The sequence below is a fragment of the Hippocampus comes genome, unplaced genomic scaffold, assembly GCF_001891065.2.
Source record: "Hippocampus comes isolate QL1 unplaced genomic scaffold, H_comes_QL1_v1.1 scaffold78, whole genome shotgun sequence".
NCBI classification, from domain to species: domain Eukaryota; kingdom Metazoa; phylum Chordata; class Actinopteri; order Syngnathiformes; family Syngnathidae; genus Hippocampus; species Hippocampus comes.
In genome coordinates this window covers 608,602-626,189 of record NW_017805798.1, presented here as the reverse complement: position 1 = coordinate 626,189, position 17,588 = coordinate 608,602, and the positions used below count along the sequence as shown (strand labels likewise).

The following is a 17,588-nucleotide window of genomic DNA, read 5'->3' as shown; positions in this document are numbered from 1 at the left end:
GGAAACAAAAACAAGCCAAACAAGGTGTTGGGCGTCAAACGTTCCTCCGGTGGAACTGGCGTCTTATGTGAAATTTCAAATTCTAAAAACTCTGATCAACATGAACAAACATCCATACACTTTAAATAACGCCACAGTTCAAGTTTAAGTGTTTTGAATAAACGTCACTTTTATTGAGCAAAGATTGGGCTGCTAGAAGCTATGAAGATACTTGGATGGATGGATGGATGGATGTTAAGTCTGCCATTTTGGACCCCCTTTCTGAAGCATCGGGACAGAACATTTGGCCATCAAACTCAATTTTGAATGTGATTTAATTTCCAACTTGTGATGATAAACAATGACTGCAATTTTTTCAAAGTGTGTGTGTTACTACTTTTGTGCGCATGTGTCATTGTTGGTCAGTGTGTGTATGTTTGTATGGTAAGCTGTTTGTCGAGAGCCTCAAAAACACACTGTGGATCCTGATCTGCATCCACGTGCACACCATCTGGAAACACACACTACACACACACACCCACACACACACACACACACGCACAGGTACTATCTTTATGTCACAATTGGACACGTCTTGATTATTTTGTGTGTGTGTGTGTATACCTGCAAGCCTGCGGTGTGCGTCCTGTAAACTCCGAGCGCATTTGTGACAGTGCGTGTGTTGTCATCACATTCGCGGACGTCACCGGGTGCAGTGTGAACGCTGAACAGGAAGTGACATCACTCATCACATGATATTGGCTGCGTTCATTTATTCCTCTACTTTTGTTCATATCAGGATTTTTTTTTTATAGTGTACCATTAAAATGTCCACTAAAAACTTGCATCCAGTGATTAGGGATGAGTCGGTTCATTGTTTCGAACCGCATTACTTCCTGATTAGGGATTTGGGATTCTGAACAGAAATTAGTAATTTTATACAATACAATCACGATATCAGAATTTATTTAGAAGCGTTTTTCCAGGTTTTCAACTTGTTTGAAGAACATGACCCATGCTTTTTTTGTTTTTGTTTTTCACACATCCAGCACAGTCGGTGTTCGGGTCTAACAAGCTCTGTTTGACGTCATAAAATTGAGACCATACGTAACAGTTGGCCTGAAACGATTCATCGCTGTATCGGAATTTTCGAACGCAGACAGGACGTAGCCTGGCGCTTCCCATCGAAGCGTGTACGACACGAAAAGTAAAATGGTGCCTGTCTCCATCCCGATTGAACTTCCGATCCCGATTGAGGTGTTCCTATGGAGCGCTTGCATCGGCTTTGGCCGTTCGATCGCACTGGGATCACATCACGACACTCCGCGGAAATCTTTTGTGCTAAAGAAGTTGCTGGCGTTGTAACTGACCTCGGATCAGCTAGGCTGTGCTTCATCATGGTTCTTTGCAAGCAAACGTCATCAGTCAACTCCAGAAAGAAAACCCTGCCAACACACATACAGGAGTAACAGACCGTGCGTGTGTGTGTGTTTGTTTGTTTGTGTGCGTGTCAGCACTTGTAACCTGTTCGGCGCGTTGAGTGAATCCGTCAGGTTTTTGGCGTGTTGGAGGTCGCACGGCAGGTGGTGAAGGATCCAACCTCGCTGGCTACAGTCCGGACGGTCCAGACGCTCTTGAAAGACTTTCAAGGTCACATTCTTTGGAACTGGACCATGCACATGCGGACGCGTGCGCACACACACACCTGTAAGTACTGTTTGAATATGTCGCTGCTCCGTGTGCATGAAAGTAGTCGTCGTCTGAAGGTTTGCCATTACATATATGCTAATTTCCATTAGCCAGTCTCTGATGCTTTGCATGATATGGTAGCATTGAGCTAGTTAGTAGACTTTTGAGATTAATGGGGAAAAAAAAAACAACTTTGTCCAGCTCTCCCTCAAACCCTCACATGACAACTACATGACACCTAATTTGTCATCTAGAACCAAAAAAATGTCACCGATCATGACACCTAGACCACAAAACGTGACCAAGCTCCGCCCACCTGTTCGATTGTGCTGCACATATGTTCGGACTTCTTCTCCCACTGAAGACGGGTCAGCTTCGGCCCAACTGAGAAGGTCACTGCAACACACTAACACGCCAACGAGACATCACGATGCGAGCGTGCGTGTACGCGAACGAGCGTGTACGCGTGTACCGTCCACCATCTTGTATTTGTCAGCCAGCATCTTGGCTTGAAGTCTCTTCCCTGAGCCCGGTGGACCTAGCAGGAGAACTCTGGGAGTTCGGGAACAACGCCGAGTCCGCAAAAAGGCCACCGCTAGAGCGCACGCACAGAAAACACGCACGTGAGCGCATGTGCACACATGTACATGTAAATGCGAAAAACATTTTTCAGTGGGTGTCATTTGGGCTGCGCACAAATCAGCAGTGAGTCGAACTACGTTGCGGATTGGCCGTTGGAAACGAATGCTGAATCTGAATTTTCCCATTTGAATTTACCCTTGACCATTTTTCTTTCAATTCTAGTTGTTATTTCGTTCCTTTTGGTGAACGATAAGCGAAACCTCCAGAATGTCCCTGAGAGGCGATGACACCACATTGCAAACCCGACCTTGCTGGTAGACGTCGTCAGGCGGCTGGTCAGCGTCCACCGTCTTGAGGATGTGCCGGTAGGCGGAGCTCAACCCGGTCACTTTGCAGCGGTATCGCTGCAGGTCGGCCGTCAGACCCCCTTCGCGCGCGGCGGGCCTCTTCTCGGCACGCTGCGCCACCGCCTCATCGCACGGCCGCACGAATGCCTCGTGGTACACGTCTGAGCACAGGAAGCCGCGTCACGCTCGCCGCCCCCCCGATGCCGACGGGTGAGCGGCGTACCTCCGGTGAGCGGGTCCAGCAGCCTGCCGCGATGCCGCTCCAGGAGAACGTCTTCGCCGGCGTCCAGCAGAACTGACAGGCCATCGCGCCGCGTTACGTCACTTCCTGACACGCGAACACGCCACCCAGCGCGCAAACGCTTACCGACATGTTTGGGAATGACGCCGCCCTGCTGAAGACTCCGAGCCTGCAGCCGAGTTTGAGGAAGCCCGTCCAGCACCCAGCCCTGCAACAGGCACCAACAAGCACGAATCATCACCAGGCCTGCAATCCATTCGGATTTTTCATTTTGCTAGGTTTGGTTTCGTTTTGGCTTTTCGTTTTTAAATTCACTTGACACTTGTTTTGAGAGCAGTTATTTTTTTGTCTTTGTTATTTTGTTAAAAATGCTTGCTTTTAGTCTTGTGTTAAATCGTTTGAATATTAATTTGAGTTTTTTTTCCCAAATATATGGAGTACTTACAATTTAAATAAAAAGGTCACTAAGTATTGCGTAATAAAGTAAACTCCAAACCCCCCAACGACCTTTTGACCTTCCTTCTATTGTACGGATGTACACTACTACCGAAATAGAAATGTTTCAAATCAACCTCCAGCGCTCATGTATGATGTTAACTGAAAAAGATGAAAACCAAACAAAACCAACCAAACATTTTTGTTAATGGAAAAAAAAAAACCCAAATGAAAATGCTTAAAAAAAAAGAAACTATCTTTGACTGCATCTTGCGTTCAAAAAAAAAACCCAAATGAAAATGCTTAAAAAAAAAAAAGAAACTATCTTAGACTGCATCTTGCGTTTATAAAACCAAATGATTATCAAAAATGTCATTCGTTGTCATGTTTGTCCATTAATATCATTTGAAATCTTTTTGCTTTGAGTCCAAAGAAGGAAGGTGACTTGCTCGAGAGCTTTAAGATTACAGTGCTTGACTTTATTTCACAATACCTACCTTAAAAAAAAATCTTGCATTCAAAAAATGCTCCATACATGAAACACATGAAAGTAATACTAAAACTAATCAAAAGGAAACTAAATGAAACATGCCAAACTCTTCGAACCCTGGTGTGTGCGCGCGTACCGTGTTGAAGCAGTCGGACTGTTTGAGTCGCCCTTGAATCAAGTCCACCAGAAGATCATCAGGCACCTCCTGCGGACGCAACACAAAAGCGCGTGGTGACGTCACGCCATCGCGCATGCGCGGGGGGCTGGCGCGTACCTGTTGCTTGAGCGCGTGGCGGCGCGCCTCTTCGCCCAGTGGCGATGGGTCCTCGAGGAGCGTTTCCATGGTGACGTGGACAGCTCCCAGGTCGGCGCACAGCCTCCCGGCCTGACATGACACGCGGACCGGAGCTCACGTGACCCCTCTGGCCGGGCGACCCGCTGCGTCACGTGAGCTCAACTCACCACAGTGGTTTTGCCCACGGCGGGGGGACCCATCAGGACCACCCTGGGAACTGAGGCGAGCGCGTGCGTAGACACAGGCAAAGGGAACAAAACGAGCATGAAAGTGTTGTGTAGCAACGCCACCTGCTGTTCAAAGATTTACACACGCTCGTGAAAGCTGCCTTCGTACGCGCGTGTGAGTGTGTGTGAGACTCGATACATGCCCGTGTGCGCGCGTGTGTGCGGAGAGGGGCCTGACCGTGCACGCTGCTGTCCTGGAGCAGAAGCAGAAGATACGCGATGGGGTCTTGGGGCTGGTCCACAGCCAGGCTGGACACCATACTCTGAAACACACGCACGGACGCAAACGTTCACACCTTCCAAAGCGACGTTATGCGTGATTCTGGAAGTCAGTTGGAGTATCGAAAGGTGGAATGCGATTGCACGTATGCTATGTCCGAGCGATGTTGTTTGTGGGTGATTTGGGAAAGTAACGGTCATAAGGTGACACATTGTTGCTGTCAAAATCTATCCGAGTGACTTCTGAGTGACATTTGGAGCAGCTCACCTGGACCAGGTGGATAACGTTGTGCTGGTCGGCATAGATGGACATCTGAGGGGGGACCCGCAGGGGCAGAACGCTATCCTCCATCATCAACTTCACCTTCATCAGGACGAGAACAAGGATGGGATGGATGAATGAATGAATGAATGGATGGATGGATGGATGGATGGATGGATGGATGGATGGATGGAGGGGTAGACAGGCAGACCTCTGAACTGTGAGGCGGGCGTGCTAACCAGCTTTTGCCATGAAAATGTGAAATACGAATAGATGGATAGATTAAAATGCGGACATGAATAATTTCCAAGAGAACCAGAATAAGATGAACATTTTCGTCGGAATAGTGTAAGTCAGTTGGATACATTTTCACTGTGGAAAATGACTAAAAAATAAGTTGCCTCTCTCCTTTCAGGCGAGATTTTTGGGGTGGATGCAAAATACGGAATCGCCCGGATGTTGCGCTGCTTTTTATTGTTCCCGTGACAGTGCCAATAAAGTTTTGAATGTCATGAATATAATGCCGAATAATAACATTCGTATATCAAAGTCCGCGATCCCTTGTGACAAAATGCTACCCCGTTGGCCGCGCTAGCTGCTAGCGTGAGTCTTCTCCGTTACGATCATGATCGCACCAGTTTTTCTTTCGTTCGTTGTGGAGACTCTGCCCGCGTAGAATGGCAGACAACAGATTAATTTATAGTCGAGACGTGACACAAAATGAGACACGTACTCGTCGTAATTCACACAAAAAGGGCGGCGAAGCTTTCAAGGTGGGTTAATTTAGCGCCGTTAGTCAAAATGTTGAAGGCGCGGAACACGCTCGTGAAATGTGAACTTTTTCAGGTTTTACCTGAAAGAAAAGTCTTGCTCTTTTCCTCCTTGGTGGGACGCCGACGTCGTTGTCCGGGCAACGCCGCGTCATGACGTCACCAGGGACGTGCTCGCTACGTAGTGGACAAAGCGACAAACGCAAGCAGGCTGTTTAAAAACAGATTAAAAGAAAAATCTAACAAATACAATTAAAGACAGAGTGTTTTATAAACTATACGCGACATGATCAAGTATGAATGCAATAGAATGTGTAATACAGTATACTTAAATGACGCCAAGTAGCAACACCATGAACAGAGTTAAAATACAGCGGCGAAGTATGTCAGCGTACTCAAGAGATGAGAGCGGGAAAAAAAGTGAAAAATATGATGACACAAAAATGAAGTTACGAAACCACAAGATGGAAAAAAAAATATGACATACATGCTGGCAGGCACACACACATGCACAAACGGATACGCATATGCAGGACATGCACAAATCCGCACATAAACAGGTGGAAAGTAATTAAATAAAAATGGGAGTGTGTCAAATCATGAAGTACGTGTACTGCAATGAAAGAAATGAGCGTGTGAAATTATGTGAACTGAAATAAAACTCCAAAAGTCGGCATGAACTATAATCCCTTTATTATTTCGATTTCACATTGTCAAGAATCAAAACGGCCGTCGTCACATCTGCGGCGCCACGTTGTCGTAGTCCATGATGCTCAACTCGCGCCGTCTTTGGTGTACGGCCAGCGAAATGTCGAGGGCGTCGCCAAGTGGCGGAGGTGATAGGCAGCCCCCCATCTGGGGACTTCCTGCCCGGAGGGTGGCATCCTCACCTGGACTTCCTATCTGGATCTGTTCATCTTCCTTCAGCTCTTCTTCTTCATCATCATCGTCATCATCACCACATGTGTCATCTTCATTCTCCAGCTGCTCCGCCTCTTCTGGACTGTGATTGGGCGGTCTGAAGAGCTCCCATGCCCTCTGCTCCAAGAAGGAGCCAATCGCCAGCGGGGACTCAATGGGGGACAGTGGGAGGGGCGATGACGATGAAGCGGAGGTGGGGAAGAGGAAGGGGGAGGTGGACAGGCGGGACACGCCATCGCAGTTTACGACAGCCACGCCAGACGAAGCAGAGGGCTGTTGATCGGGCTCATCAACGGCGGGCCTGCGGGAGAAAAGATGATGACATCACGTGATGTCGCCATCCGGTGTGATGTCACCACCCAGTGTGATGTCACTCATTGTCACATGACGTCCCCGAGGATGAGGTGGCATCATGAAGAGATCACCATGATGACATGTTATGCCACCACCCTGGACGTCTTCACGTGAGTACCATGATGACATCACTGAAAGATGACGTACACATTGTTGTGTGATGACATCACGTGAAGGTGCGCAGGTGTGTGTGTGTGTGTGTGTGTGTGTGCGTGCGTGCGTGCTTGTGGGACCTGCTGAGCGCATCCAAGGCGCTGAAGAGTTGAAGCATCTCACTCTGCAGAGTTTGGACAGTCTTCCGCAATGCTGTGCATTGGGCCTCGCACGCCGACAGCTCACCCCTGCCAGACAGACAGTGTGTTGGAGAGAAAGTGTGCACACACACACACATACACACATACACACACACCTGCTGCGTCTCCTTTGGTCATCCAGCAGCTGCTTGTGTTGTTCTATGAGCGCCTCCTTTTGGGCCAGTTGCTTGTCCAGCTCGGCCGCTCTGTGATTGGCCGCATCCAGCTTCTGCCTGTGCTCTTGCTCCGCCTCCTTGGCGCGCTGGAACTCTCGGCGGGCGACGCCGCCCAGCATAGACGCTTCCTGGAGAGTGTGGCCACACCTCGCTATGGTGACCACAAATGTCTCGTTCAATTTTGCGTGAGTGTGTGTGTATGTGTGTACTGACGGTGCTGCTGCGCGGCGGCTGCGTGTCCAGTTGGTGCGTGAGAGCTTTGTTGGTTTCTGTGAGCACAATTAAGTGTTGGTTGAGCAGGAAGATCTGTTGACGTAACTTGTCGCTGCTGCTCAACTGAAACGAGACGTCGTCACCGGTGTCATGTCATCATGGCTCGCATTTGATGGACAGCTCTCCTGGCAACTCTCCCACCGCCGCCACTCAACTCACCTTGAGTGACAGCTGGCTCAACTGGCGCTCGGCATTGGAAGCCTTATGATTGGACTTCTGAAGCTCCACCTCCAAATTCTTCATTCTGCTCTGACACTCCTGAAGCTTGCTCTGGAACAGCCAATCAGAGGTCAGTCGGCTCCACACGGTCAGTGACAGGAGAGTGTGTGTGTGTGTGTGTGTGTGTGTGTGTGTGTGTGTGTGTGTGTTACCTGCAGCGCGAGGTGTTGCGCATTGTGTTCCTGCTGCTGCTGCAACAGTTGTTGCACGTGTGCCTGGAGCTGCTGCGCGTGCAAATGCGCATCCCGTTGCAGTTGAGCCGAGCGCTGCCGCTCGGCCTCCAGGTTGCTCGTCAGCGCCCTCGTCTCCTCGTCCTGCACCGCCAGCTGAGTGCGCTGCAGAGGCGGAGGCAAAGCACAGGCACTGCCATAAAGTAGGGATGGGCGAGCCAGTGTTCAGTGTCGGACCCAGAGCGGCCTTACTTCAACATATCGGGTGCTCGGGAAGCCCTCCAGTGGCCGTCCTACTGTTAGGAAGCGAATGAAGTGCGTAGCTGACGGAACATTTCTCGGTGCCAATTGAATCTTTCACTATCTTCTCATATGGCCATTAAATGGGAAGTGTGAAAACAAATCATGATTAAAAAAAAAAAGTTCTGTGGGCCGCGACTAATCGAAACATGGCAATCTGATGAAAATTGCATTTGGGGGAGAATGAATTGAAGATGCAAAAATGTTTCGATCCAACGCCTTTTTGCTGTCAACTGCAAACAACGTCACAGGGCTCCGAGATCAACCAATCACGGCTCACTCGTTTTCTGAGCTTGGTCATGTGACACTCGCAAGCTCAGCGGTGATTGGATGTTGGTATTTGTAGTACGCAAGAAGGAATACCCGTAGTGTTCTGAAAAAAACAGTGGTATCGAACATCATTCATCATCAGCCAAGCAAGCAAACGATTCCGAGGCAACAAGTTTTCAATTCACATCCCTTCTGTTCATAGCGGGCCCCCCCGCATACGCCTTGATGGCCTCAAACGGAAACCAATAGAATTTCTCTGCTCCCTTTCGCGAGCGGTCTGAGCTTATATGTTACCATGGCGACGCTCTGCTCCTCCAACGCGGCGGCGCTGACGACGCGGCGCAGGAGGCGCCGGTTCCTGATGGCGTGCTGCTGGCGTTTGAAGCGCTCGTACTGTAGCTGAGCCTGCGTCAGCTGCAGGCCTCGCCGCAGCGCCTCCGCCTCCTCCACCTGCACGGAGCCTGACACGCACGCACAGTCACACGTACGCAGGGTCAGTCCTGCTCATGTAGCGGGCGCACGAGGACGGCCACTAAGGTTATTGTAGTTAACCGACACGAAGTAACGAAACGGAAAAAAATGACATATGTCCAAATATGGACATCATTAATGATCAATAAGAACGCCCGCTAATATCGTTGGAAGTAAAATGTGTTGAGCTCAAAATTCGTTCTTGTTTCGCAAAATAGTCCTACCTGAATCTACCGTAAATGGCCAGGGGCCGTTCTGAGAGCGCCACTAGACCCCCGACTTTGAAAGAGGCGCAGTGCGGGACCCTGGTGAGTTTGGACTATTTGGGGAGCGCGTCGCAGCCGATGGCAAGGTTTGAAAACGAGGAGGCCAAAAAGGTTTTACCTCCGTTAGCGATGCGCTTGAATGAAACGTTTGAGTGGCATTTCATGAACAGGCAAACAAACACATTTGCCGTTTAACTGCACGCGCTTTGTGGGACAACTCAACAGGTTTGCCTCATTGTGTGTCAAGTTAGTGAGTTAGTTTGAGTACCTTTGCTTCTCATGCTCTGTTGTTTACCTCCAGAAGGGTTGCGATCCAACGACTTGGCGGGTGCTGAAGACCTACAAGACCCGGCGGGGGGAAAAAAAAAGAAAATTGAGTCTTCAAGTTAAGTGTCACATGAAGCACCATCTTGCTCATGTCCTCATCTTGTAAAGGTGATGGTGAGTGTATGATGTGCTGGGCGCAAAAGTGACATTTTAATTTGTTGTATGGGATGTGAATAATTCATACAAGTTGACAGAGAACTACTTTTGAAATAAAAAGCTGCTAAATAATTTGAGAATGAAGAACAGTCAAACACACACACTGACCACAGGGGAACAGGCACACCGATGAAGGAGCTGCTGTTGGCCACGGCTCACAGCCAGACACTCACACACCAACTAACAGGCGCTGCTAACAAGCTAGCACACTCACCTCCTGCTAAGGCTAACGCTAGCGTGCGTGTCGTGTCCGTGGGCGATGAGGCGGTCCAGCAACTGCAGAGGAGACGCGGCGATCATCTCTTTCTCCTCATCTACGTCCTCGTCATTGTCACGTTTCTCGAGCGTCGCCGTTGGGTGCTGCGCCTCCATCTTGCGTTGCGCCTCCTGCAGGGGGAAGCGGCACTGACGTCACTGAGGCGGCCGTCGACGGTGGTCAAGGCCGGCTACCTGTGTCTTGCTCTTCACAAACAACATGGCGGCGTGGGGAAGCGCAAGCTCAAACAGGAAGTCGTAGGAGGGGGCGGGGCCGGTGGCATTGCGCGGCGAACCAGAGCAGGGAGGAGGTGGGGCTGTGTCAGACATGGGCGGGATTTGGTGGCGGGCGGGCGTGGAGGTGAGGAGGAGGGAAGGCAGGGGGGAAGAACAGGATGAGGAGCAAGGCTGCGGGGGGCAGGCCTTGTCTACTGGAGACAAAAGCATCAAATTTAAGGGCACGGGTGCGGCTTCAGGGTGGAGCCTGGCGTTTGAAGACGAGCTCACCTTCAACATCATCACGCGCTGGCTCCATCACCTCCTTCCTGATTGGCTGTAGCCTGACCTGTGGACAGCGACAGAGGCTCTTCCTGATGCTCCTTCAAAATAAAAGGCAATAACAAGAGTAGAAGAGCAAAGAGCACTCAAGTCACCTGTGAGCCCGCCGTACGCCGGACGCCATCTGGACTGTCTCCTATGGGTGGGGCCAAGGCTGGAGGGATACTTTTTACACCTGAACACACAGACACGCATGCAAACACACCTGAAGCATGTTGGCAAGCACACATGCACGTATGTTACCTGTGCAGGCGTGTTACCTGAAAGCGAGTTGTTTCTACTCAGGGAATGGGCGGGGCTTACAGCCGCCATTTCTGGAGGCGGGGTTGACAAACCACATTGGGAGGAGGGGCTCCATTTGACATCGAGCTGGGCAAAACATGTTACATCATCAAGCTCCAAGCATGTGACCATAGACATCCAATGGACATTGTCAGATGAATCGCCACATTACTCACTCACACACACCCACACCCACACACACACACGGCCATACTTGCAGATCCAGGTGGTCAATGTTGAGCATGCTTCCTGAGAGGCATGAATTGTGCGTCCACGTGGAGTCCCTGCTGCTGCATGCTGAGCAACCAACAGGAAGTTAGAGACAGGAAGTTGGTGACAGGAAGTGGCCAAGTGACTCACCGCCAGGGAGACAGGTTTGGTCAAGGTGGGTGAGTGGGGGCGGGACTAGCTTGTGGTCATCACAAGAGTACTCCAGAGGGTCCAGGGAGACTCGGGAGCACTCCATGATGATGTCGTGGACCTCCAAGCGACGCCACCTGATGCCACAAACACGGGACCAATCTACATTTCAAAATAAAAGTCCCACACCACAGGATGACTTTGGGGGACTGACTGACCTGGAAGGATCCACTTCTGAGTCCTGAGTCCCGCTCACCAGCTCGGGATGAACACGCACCTGATCCAACATCGGCTGACAAACAACAACATTGGACACATACAACTCACTTCAAATACATGATCAACTTACATCAAACACACACGTGCACACACACACCCTAGCTGATGCCGTCTCATACCTTGACCACGTGGTGGAAGATGTCCAGGTTTTCCTTCATGCTGTAGTGCAGGCGCAGGTAGGACAGGAAGTTACACGGGAACATTCCGTAAAGGCGGTGGAACAAGGCGTACACTCCGGCATGAAGATGGACAACGTGGGAGGCGGGGGCGTGGCCTGCACAGCGCACGGCACTTTTACAACCACAATTCGATCGAGAATCCAAAACAAAGAGGAGTCTTATCTCAAGTAAGTCAGCTCTGCGTTGCGACAAGTCGGATTGTTGCGTGTGCCGATATTCTCAAACAGCCATGAGCATGTAGCGCCTTCGGCTAACATTTTTACCATCTCTATCAGTGTGTGTGTGTGCATCACCAGGGTTTTTGAGGCTCCATGATGCCAGGCGTCCAAAGACGTCAAAGAAGTCATAGATGTGTTGCTTTGCGGCCTGAGGGATCATGGGTAATAGCGTCACTAATACCAGCACCCCGGGCACCAGCACCATCACATCACCGTCGCTCTAAAGGCAAGGCAAGGCAAGGCCAGGCAAGTTTATTTCTGTTGCAAGGTAACTCAAGGTGTTTCACATGATTAAAAGTACAACACATGAAAACTGATTGGTATGTTAAGCATTTGGCTTTTTCTCCTTTTTTTTAATATTCACTCAAATGCAACATATGGTAATTATCGTGACAGGCCAATGTGTGTGTGCTTCACCTTGAGGCAGCGCAGCAGCGAGGTGAGCAGAGGTGATCGGCTGACGTGATGAATCCATGGCGGTTGCCGGCTGATCATGTGACCCAGCAGAGTAACAGCAGCCAATCGGTTCGCTGGCCTGGACACTGCTTCGTTCAGTTTGTCCAGCAGGGCCTGAGAGAAGCAGGCACACATAGCACATTTAAACACAGACTAACACACAAGCCAGTCTTTCTCATGGGTGTGTGTATTAATTATTTGTGTGTGTGTGTGTGTGTGTGTGTGACCTTGTGTAGGGGTTCTCTGATGGAGGAGAGCAGTGTCAGAGCCAAGGCACAAGAAGAGTTTAAGTAGAAATCAACCAGACTGCAGAGCACAGCGCCTCCTCTGTCTGCCAGGACACATTGCAGTCAAACTCAAGGCCAACAGCCACACAAACACGCACACACAGGCGCGCGCACGCACGCACAGGTGGGCGGGGCACTGATAAGCACCGCACCTGAACTCAGCTGTTGGCTGATTGCTGCTCGGCCTTGCTTCGCCTCCTGCAGGTCCGAACTGTCCAATGAGAGCAGGAGCTCACCGATGCTCACCTGCTCCTTGGACATCCTGCGCGGTTTATCAAATTTTAGAGATTATGCCTCATAAAAGTCAAAGATTAAACCAAACAAATGCCAAAAATAACACTTTGAATGATGCAATAGCGGTAAGAAACAATACAGATTGAGGTTTAGGGGTTAACGTCAGCATGGCAACCGATCCACTTTTTAAAAATTTGTGTCAAATTACTTTGTGACGTCACGAGTGAGCCACCTTTGCTCAGTCACGTGTGCAAGCGCAGCAGCCGCTCGGTTAGCCTTGGGCCGAGCTAACATGCTAACAGCTGTCACGCTACCACAAAGGTTCGTTGCCAAAGTGGCTCCCGAAAAGCCCACATGCTCAACGATCGACTCGGGCTGACGTCAATACAAACTCCATGACATAAGCTTTAAAGTTTTCAAAGTTTTTTTTTTACCTTCAGACGCGTTGAGCAGTGCAGGACGCCGCCATGTTGAGCAACAAAAGTCCCGCCCCCAGCGAGAAACCCAACACCTGCCCCTGTCAATCAATGCCTGGAGAGGCGTTCAGTGCACAGGGAAAAATTCTGGAAAATTTAACAGGTAGTTTGAGTTAAAAAAACAACAAACAAACAAAACAGATGGAACAAGATGATAAATCGGTGACAATGAAACTTTTCTTGCTCCTGAATTTGACAACAATGGTTTGAAAATTCTATTCATACTTTTTCATATTTTAAGGTGACTATTTTCATGCTACTGTGTGTTTTAAGCTTGAAACAAGAGTTTCAAGTTTTACCAACTTTATATCAAACAAGAGTTAAAACTTTAACCAACTTTAGATCGTACCCTGAATGTCTCTTTTTGGCATGACAGGATTTGAAGAGTTGACGCTTTTGTTTCCATTAAAAAAAACAAAAAAAAAAACGTGATCAATGTCGCCCCAAAATTCATATCAGTTGGCTGATATGCCCAATGTTTGACCCATACCCACACCAAAGAACTTTTTTAGATTTATTCACTGTTTTAATTCACTGCAGTGCATTTCTGGCCCCACTCACAAACACTGTCTGTCACAAATTTGAAAGTGTTGGACAATGAGATTTCCGATCACAGAACTGTGCTCTATGATGCAGCGTTTTCCTGTACTCATCATAATCCACGTCCTCTATTCAAAACTACTGATTGTGCAAGCAAACAAGAGGATCACCTCTCTCCAACTTTTTCTTTGTTCTCTGAACTCTTTCTGCTTTTGATGAGTGAAGCCAGATTTTGTTGTGACGTCTGCCGCGTCAATATATAGTCGGTGTCACATTCGCTGTGTAAGCCAAAAGTTGCTTCTCTTGTTTGATTCAAGTATAACATAAACATGAGCGAACATGTCGGCAAGTGGAAATCCTTCAACTTGACTGATGAAAGCGTTCAACTTGGGAGGAGTGAGAACTTTGCAAGAACATTGTTATCTTGTCCCGTAGCAACAAAAAAAGTGTTTTGTTTTCACTCACTGCATCAACGAACATGATGCAGAGATAACAATATTGACATACGTCCAATGGAACTGTGTGTGTGTGTGTGTGTGTGTGTGTGTGTGTGTGTGTGTGTGTGTGTGTGTGTAATGATTGACCACAACTTGTTAGTATATGATTAAGTCAGCGAACATCTGCGCTCGTTCTCACGTCCTTGTGTATGAAGTACGTCGACACAAAGATTCGCAATCAATCAATTAAAAAATTGTAAGTTGAGGGGTCCGTTGTTTTTAGTGGATAGCTCAACTTTACGAACGGCAAAAGGAGAGATGGAATCCTTTAAATGTAGTTTTATTAAAAGGGGAAAAAAATACGCCGGCACCGCAGCACGTTCGAGAACACAACGCTCGTAACTAAAATCACTTCCTGCTTCTCTTACGTCAACAGCCAATCAGAACCTATCAACATAAAAACACGTCTAAGCAATTATTAAACGACAGAATGTAATTTAGGTATTCTTAACATGAAATAATATGATGCTCAAACATAAAATGATAATAATTAATAATATAACATAAGCTTACAAAATCAACGTCGTCTTATTCATGACGCTGTTTCCGCACATTTATGGTGCGAAAATGACAACTTCCACTCAGCGCCACGACGGCATCTGTGGCAATCATCGATAAAACAGCACTCAGCTGCTCATGAATATGGCATTTCCCACTTTTCTGCTAAAATGAGTTGGTGCTCGGGACACATAATTTTGTTGAAAATGTAATTGTCATATCATATAAAATGTAATACATACCGTATATCTACAGAGACAACAATTTAATGAAACAAGACAATTGACTGAGTCAATACATGAAAAATAATATGGACAAAGTTGAGGTTAGCATGTTGGCTGGGCCCTTGGCAAGCGTTCCAGTTTCTCAGGGGGGGCCCCCTTTGCAAAATTAAATTTGGTGGATGCCCAGGGAGGAGCCCCCATCAGGTCGGGTCCAATTTCTGCAGGCCCCTGTAGTACACAAGCGCCGCGTGTGTGCGCACATCGCTTGCTGTTGTGATGCAAAAGCGGCCCGGCTATAAAAGGCCGCCACCGAGTCGACATGTGAGAAGACGAATACGAAGACGAGGATGAGGATGGTCACGACGCTGGCGGTGGCGCTGATGAGCATCTCCATCACCTTGGTCTCGTCTGCGAAGGTTAGGAAACGCTTGGAAATCTGCAAGTCCTTTCAGAGCTCGTGTTGGCTTTGTCACGACGGGTGCGATTGCGTGCGTGCAGCTGGGTGTGGTGCAGACGGAGAGCGGTCGGGTTCAGGGCACCAACAAAGGCACGGGACTGTTCACATCTGTGGACGTGTTCAAGGGGATCCCCTTCGCCGACACTCCGGGACTGTGGGAGAAACCGAAACCGCATCCAGGATGGGAGGGTAGGTAACGGATCTTTCCCGAACTGCAGAGACGCTTCATTCATGAGAAAAAAAAGGTCGTTTTTAGCTTATCCCTCTTCGAAGAAAAAACAGCTGAACATAAACTGGTTTCACCAAAAACAACAGTTTCTGACCAAAAAGCAGAGGAAAAAAAACAAAACGCAAGCAAAACACTCCAAAAATGGATAGGATGTGTTGTGTTTAGACTTTTAGTGTGTGTGTGTGTGTGTGTGTGTGTATGTGTGTGTGTGTGAAAAACAAATAGTTGTGTAACACGCACATTCCTACACCAGCTGCAAATGACGCAAAGTCACTCAAGTCAACACGCAGGGTGGCTAACCGGTTAGCCAACCGTGATTGACCCCCACGTGCATTTTCGGCAACCGGTCGTTGCATTGTGATGTCATACCGTCATGTGTGCGCAGGGGTGCTGAAGGCCACCAAGTATGCCGAGCGCTGCCTGCAGGTGACGCTGTTGCAGACCCAAACTCGGGGCAGTGTGGATTGTCTCTACCTCAACATCTTCGTGCCACAGGGACTCAAACGTACGCGCCAACTCGCACGCCATGTCTCACCGGGTCGCGCAACAACACGTCACGCCAGAGGTCAAACCACGTCGCAACTGGTGTGACACCGGACGTCATTTCTGAAATTGCGCCAGATGTCACACCGGAGCTCACGTTTGATGTCACACTGACTTCCCAACAACACACACACACACACACACACACACACACACACACACACACACACACACACACACACACACACGAGAGTCGTGAGTGATTGGTCCTGCATGTGCGCGTCAGTGTCGTCCAACCTGCCCGTCATGGTGTACCTGTTCGGCGGGGCCTTCCTTCTGGGGGCGTCCAACGACTTGGCCATCCTGGGGGACTCGCTGTACGACGGCAAGGAAATGGCCGAGCGGGGGAACGTCATCGTGGTGTCGGCCAACTACCGCGTGGGAACCTTGGGCTTCCTCAGCAGCGGAGACGCTCGCATGCCAGGTGCGCAAAGCGCAAACGGCCTCAAATATTTCACATGCTGAACATGCAGCGCGGAAGTTGGTCACTCGAGCCACCGTTTTTTTGTCACCTCCGTTACAAATGGAGGCCACGGATAACCCTGTTAAAAAAAAACAAACAAACAAAAAAAAAAAAACAGGGTATACCTGCAAGTCTTGCTGGTGACCATCACGAAAGCACAACAAAAATCACGCATTATTTATTTATTTATTTATTTTAGCGAGGAAGGGCTTGATAAAAACATCAACTGTATGTATACTATACCCAGCCCCGGCCTCCCTGTGTGGAGTTTGCGTGTTGTCCCCGGGCCTGCGTGGGTTTTCTCCGGGTATTCCGGTTTCCTCCCGCATTCCAAAAACATGCATGGCAGGCAAATTGAACACTCCAAATTGTCCCAAGGTGTAAGTATGAGCGCGGATGTTTGTTCATCTCTGTGTGCCCTGCGATTGGCTGGCAACCGGTTCAGGGTGTCCCCCGCCTAGTGCCCAAAGACAGTTGGGATAGGCTGCAGCACCACCCGCGACCCTTGTGAGGATAAAGCGGGACAGAAAATGAATGAATGTATCCTATAGAAAAACTCGCATGTTGGAGAGAAGTGTATATGACTAGCAGCTGAGTTAAAAAAAAAACAAGACAAAACAAAACAAAAAAACGTCCGTAGGCATGAAGAGGTAGATAGGACGTGCTCCTTTTCAGCTGCTCGCCGACGGCCGCGCTAAGATTATGCGGTTGCGGAACCGTCAGGGAACTACGGCCTGTGGGACCAGCACGCCGCCATCTCGTGGGTGCGAAGGAACATCGCCGCCTTCGGAGGAAACCCAGACAAAATCACCATATTTGGA

The 17,588-nt window shown here is 49.0% G+C and overlaps 3 protein-coding genes across 9 annotated transcripts in view; 1 reads left to right on the top strand and 2 right to left on the bottom strand.

Annotated features, from left to right (window-relative positions):
- Nucleotides 1-143: 143 nt before the first annotated feature.
- Nucleotides 144-5,769, bottom strand: ak8 (adenylate kinase 8). 4 transcript variants are annotated; one of them, XM_019885706.1, is made up of 15 exons: nucleotides 5,620-5,768; nucleotides 4,773-4,868; nucleotides 4,464-4,548; nucleotides 4,226-4,275; nucleotides 4,038-4,148; nucleotides 3,900-3,968; nucleotides 2,965-3,046; nucleotides 2,821-2,892; nucleotides 2,558-2,758; nucleotides 2,141-2,263; nucleotides 1,985-2,074; nucleotides 1,504-1,645; nucleotides 1,350-1,424; nucleotides 604-703; nucleotides 144-503 (listed from the first exon to the last, which is right to left on the bottom strand). In XM_019885706.1, the coding sequence occupies exons 1-15, from the start codon at nucleotides 5,689-5,691 to the stop codon at nucleotides 402-404; spliced, it is 1,470 nt and encodes a 489-aa protein (XP_019741265.1). In that variant the 5' UTR covers nucleotides 5,692-5,768; the 3' UTR covers nucleotides 144-401. The 4 variants fall into 4 exon arrangements, with proteins under 4 accessions (XP_019741265.1, XP_019741263.1, XP_019741264.1 ...); XM_019885704.1 differs by having other exon boundaries at nucleotides 1,504-1,621; nucleotides 2,821-3,046; nucleotides 5,620-5,769; XM_019885705.1 differs by having other exon boundaries at nucleotides 1,504-1,612; nucleotides 2,821-3,046; nucleotides 5,620-5,769.
- Nucleotides 5,770-6,208: 439 nt separating this feature from the next.
- On the bottom strand, nucleotides 6,209-14,885 carry LOC109525278 (hamartin-like). Of its 4 annotated transcripts, XM_019885664.1 has the most exons (23): nucleotides 14,867-14,885; nucleotides 13,275-13,371; nucleotides 12,759-12,868; nucleotides 12,547-12,650; nucleotides 12,281-12,433; nucleotides 11,939-12,083; nucleotides 11,586-11,740; nucleotides 11,406-11,479; nucleotides 11,188-11,324; nucleotides 11,042-11,124; nucleotides 10,806-10,914; nucleotides 10,641-10,720; nucleotides 10,495-10,552; nucleotides 10,183-10,418; nucleotides 9,947-10,119; nucleotides 9,518-9,588; nucleotides 8,807-8,973; nucleotides 7,925-8,107; nucleotides 7,713-7,823; nucleotides 7,494-7,616; nucleotides 7,221-7,408; nucleotides 7,045-7,152; nucleotides 6,209-6,758 (listed from the first exon to the last, which is right to left on the bottom strand). In XM_019885664.1, exons 3-23 carry the CDS (start codon nucleotides 12,865-12,867, stop codon nucleotides 6,272-6,274), a joined length of 3,054 nt encoding a protein of 1,017 aa, XP_019741223.1. In that variant the 5' UTR covers nucleotide 12,868; nucleotides 13,275-13,371; nucleotides 14,867-14,885; the 3' UTR covers nucleotides 6,209-6,271. The 4 variants fall into 4 exon arrangements, with proteins under 4 accessions (XP_019741223.1, XP_019741222.1, XP_019741225.1 ...); XM_019885663.1 differs by lacking the exon at nucleotides 14,867-14,885 and having other exon boundaries at nucleotides 13,275-13,390; XM_019885666.1 differs by lacking the exon at nucleotides 14,867-14,885 and having other exon boundaries at nucleotides 9,545-9,588; nucleotides 13,275-13,390.
- Nucleotides 14,886-15,331: 446 nt separating this feature from the next.
- LOC109525147 (bile salt-activated lipase-like) overlaps nucleotides 15,332-17,588 on the top strand; it is a 5,030-nt gene continuing 2,773 nt past the window's right edge. The window contains exons 1-5 of the mRNA XM_019885438.1: nucleotides 15,332-15,491; nucleotides 15,574-15,721; nucleotides 16,147-16,266; nucleotides 16,531-16,728; nucleotides 17,491-17,582. Of these exons, the coding sequence (XP_019740997.1) occupies nucleotides 15,423-15,491; nucleotides 15,574-15,721; nucleotides 16,147-16,266; nucleotides 16,531-16,728; nucleotides 17,491-17,582 (627 nt within the window). The 5' untranslated portion in view covers nucleotides 15,332-15,422. The remainder of the gene's footprint in view (nucleotides 15,492-15,573; nucleotides 15,722-16,146; nucleotides 16,267-16,530; nucleotides 16,729-17,490; nucleotides 17,583-17,588) is intronic.

What these genes read in the sequence shown, in the direction of transcription:
- ak8 (XM_019885703.1), bottom strand. Translation starts at nt 5,691, where the DNA reads ATGACGCGGCGTTGCCCGGACAACGACGTCGGCGTCCCACCAAGGAGG. An exon ending in GCTGGACCCGCTCACCGGAG is followed by an intron (nt 2,759 to 2,820) that starts GTACGCCGCTCA and finishes TCCTGTGCTCAG; the next exon opens with ACGTGTACCACGAGGCATTC. An exon ending in CGCACACCGCAGGCTTGCAG is followed by an intron (nt 504 to 603) that starts GTATACACACAC and finishes GTGTGTGTGTAG; the next exon opens with TGTGTGTTTCCAGATGGTGT.
- LOC109525278 (XM_019885664.1), bottom strand. Translation starts at nt 12,867, where the DNA reads ATGTCCAAGGAGCAGGTGAGCATCGGTGAGCTCCTGCTCTCATTGGAC. An exon ending in AGCGCGTGATGATGTTGAAG is followed by an intron (nt 10,419 to 10,494) that starts GTGAGCTCGTCT and finishes TTTTGTCTCCAG; the next exon opens with TAGACAAGGCCTGCCCCCCG. An exon ending in GACCAAAGGAGACGCAGCAG is followed by an intron (nt 7,153 to 7,220) that starts GTGTGTGTGTAT and finishes TCTGTCTGGCAG; the next exon opens with GGGTGAGCTGTCGGCGTGCG.